The following is a 2,755-nucleotide window of genomic DNA, read 5'->3' on the forward strand; positions in this document are numbered from 1 at the left end:
TTGTTTTTCTAACTAGGTACCTACTAGGTAGGTAGGTACAAACATTTCACTGTAGATCAAGGTATCACAGGTAGAGTATTGGCCATAATTATGGGCAACACAGAACTCTATCTCAAAAATAAATTAAATAAAAAGTGTAAAACAATTTCAAAAGTCCCAAATACTTTTAACACAATAGAACCTTTTACGGTCGGGGAAAGAAAACAAAATGTGTAAAATAAAAACAATTTAGTTTATTTTATGGCGTTAACAAAGTTTTTTTACTCTATAATACATCGTTGGTAATGACATCGATTTAGATTTAACACTAATATTTACAGACGGTATTCACTTATACAATCAACTATTATACAAATAAATTCTTCACAATTAAACTGGTCGCAATAAATAATGTACAGCTTATCCATAAGACCCCACTGAAGATCTTAAAACAATAAAACTTAACAAAGGAATGCTAGAGTGACAAGAAACTCCGTCGTCAGTCTTAAGGCTCACTATAGACACCTACAAGATTAATCTCTTTTTGGTACCGATCTCACTGAGCTGACGAAACTGTTACTAATCTAAGTACGAATGCGTCGAAACAAAAATCACAGCTACATAAATAAAACCGTTACCTCTAACGGGGCTACGATTCCAACGTATTTACAACACTTGATATGAGTCGCACTTGAACTAAGCTTAACTAGAAAACAATAAATAGTGTTCTCGAATAGTCTATCGCGCTTCACTGATGACACTCGGATCAGGGAAGGTGCACCGGCCTTCAATAGATTACGGACACGGGCCGCCGCAGCTGGTCGTCGTGCGGGCTGTGCTGCGTCGGCGTGGCGGGCGACACGGGCGAGCCCGGCGCGCCGTACTGCGGGAACAGCGGCGACGAGAACGGCTTCGGCGGGCCCGTCGGCGTCGTGTACAGCGACGAGTAGAACGACGACACCACGGCCGCCGCTGACGACGCCGTCGGCATCTTCTCGGCGGACGGTGCCATCAATTTTGAGAACTGTAGGTGGTCCAATTGGTGTGGGAAGTACGGTGGCACTGCGGAGTAAGATAGCGCATCGAGATGGCCCACGGACGGAGCTGGTCCCGCGAAGTAAGGCAAAGGAAAGCTCGGGAATGCGCCCGCGCCGGGTGCTCCGCCGGGTGTTGGCGGTTTTGGCTTCCTGCGCGGCCTGTATTTGTAGTCGGGGTGCTCCTTCATGTGCAGAGCGCGCAGACGTTTCGCTTCATCGATAAACGGTCTCTTCTGCATCTCCGTCAACAGCTTCCACTCGGCTCCTAGCCGTTTAGAAATTTCTGAGTTATGCATCTTGGGATTATCCTTTGCGATCTGTCGGCGCTGCAGTCTGGACCAGACCATGAAAGCGTTCATCGGTCGCTTGATGTGGCCTTCCGACTGTGGCGACGAAGCCGGCAGCGGCTGTGGAGCGCTCGGGTACTCCGGGAGCATGCCCGGGTGCATCGAGAACGCGTACGGGTGATGGCTGAGTGTGGACATGGTGAGCACTATAGCATGGGCTGTATGGCACAAAGGTGAATGGGCACTGAGAAGGCGATTGTTTCGCGTCGAAGTCGAACGGTAGACTGACGAGAGAGCGCGGCGGCCGCGCGGGTATCGGCCGGCGGGCGCGGCCGGGGGCGGCACGCGGCCAATGGCGGCGGCGCCCCACCTCGCGCGCCGTCCCTCTCGCACGGGCCTCTCGCTCGCCGCCAGCTGGCGAGGCACATCGACGCGACTTTATGCATGATATAACCGCTGGAATACAGCGAGCTTTGCTTCACACTTCTCGCCCGAAGTTTCTTTAGTGCTTCAATCGAAGACCTTTTTATTGCTACTTATTGAAGTTTATGAAACGCAATGGATGTTTTTAATGTAATACTTTATTTTTGGATTTGCTCTGCTCGTCGATAAATGGCGGCGTCTAACATGTTTACCTATTGTTGTATGGATTGCATTACGTAGGTATTATAATAATATAATGTTACGGGTGATTAAATGAGACTATTTATAGAGCTTTGGTTTACTCAACGATTGTATACAATAAATCTTTAAAGTAAATGATTTCAATTTATAATAGCGAGATTATAATACAAATATTTATATTGAATACTTCTAATTTATATATTTTTATTGTACCTATACTTGTTACTTAGCAACAACACAGTAGATAGGTAGATATTATTTATTATTAAATTAAACAAACAGAAACAATATTTTACAAGTTTGGCTCTATGTAATAAAGCTCGCAGTTGTCTTGAGAATTAAATTTGTTACGTTATCTTATCATTGACATATTATTAATAATCGTTAATGAAACGTTATGTTAATTCCCAGTTCCCAACATATTTTAAACAAATTTTTTAATAATTTAAAGAATTTAAGTATTGAGATTGACTGTGCATTGACACAGAAACTCTACACCAAACTTAGGTACCTACGTCTTTTGATTAGAGGAGTTGATAAGGATTTAGGTTCATATGCCTAGGTAGGTACCTACCTATCTATGAAATAAATAAAATGTATTTATGAAATAGTTAATAATTCTTCAGAGTTGTAGTGGCTGATTGGTTAAGGCTCCCGTACCTACTTAAGAAATTTCACGGATTCGAAACCAGTATGAAAATATCGATACCTAAGTATCGATATTTTCGATAATATTTTCTTCATACCTATACCTACCTATTAACTATTTAAGAAATTCACTACTATCCATTCCAGTTAGAAATTAATCTAATAAGACATTTATATATT

General features: G+C 42.9%; 1 protein-coding gene across 1 annotated transcript; it reads right to left on the reverse strand.

Annotated features, from left to right (window-relative positions):
* Positions 1-211: 211 nt before the first annotated feature.
* On the reverse strand, positions 212-1,569 carry LOC149910054 (SOX domain-containing protein dichaete-like). The gene has a single exon (XM_090107152.1). The coding sequence runs from the start codon at positions 1,499-1,501 to the stop codon at positions 767-769; it is 735 nt and encodes a 244-aa protein (XP_089963278.1). The 5' UTR covers positions 1,502-1,569; the 3' UTR covers positions 212-766.
* Positions 1,570-2,755: the final 1,186 nt, after the last annotated feature.

The sequence above is a fragment of the Colias eurytheme genome, chromosome 2 (assembly GCF_061535395.1).
Source record: "Colias eurytheme isolate Ceu_HAF_F1 chromosome 2, ilColEury1 Martin Lab GWU primary, whole genome shotgun sequence".
Classification (NCBI taxonomy): Eukaryota; Metazoa; Arthropoda; class Insecta; order Lepidoptera; family Pieridae; genus Colias; species Colias eurytheme.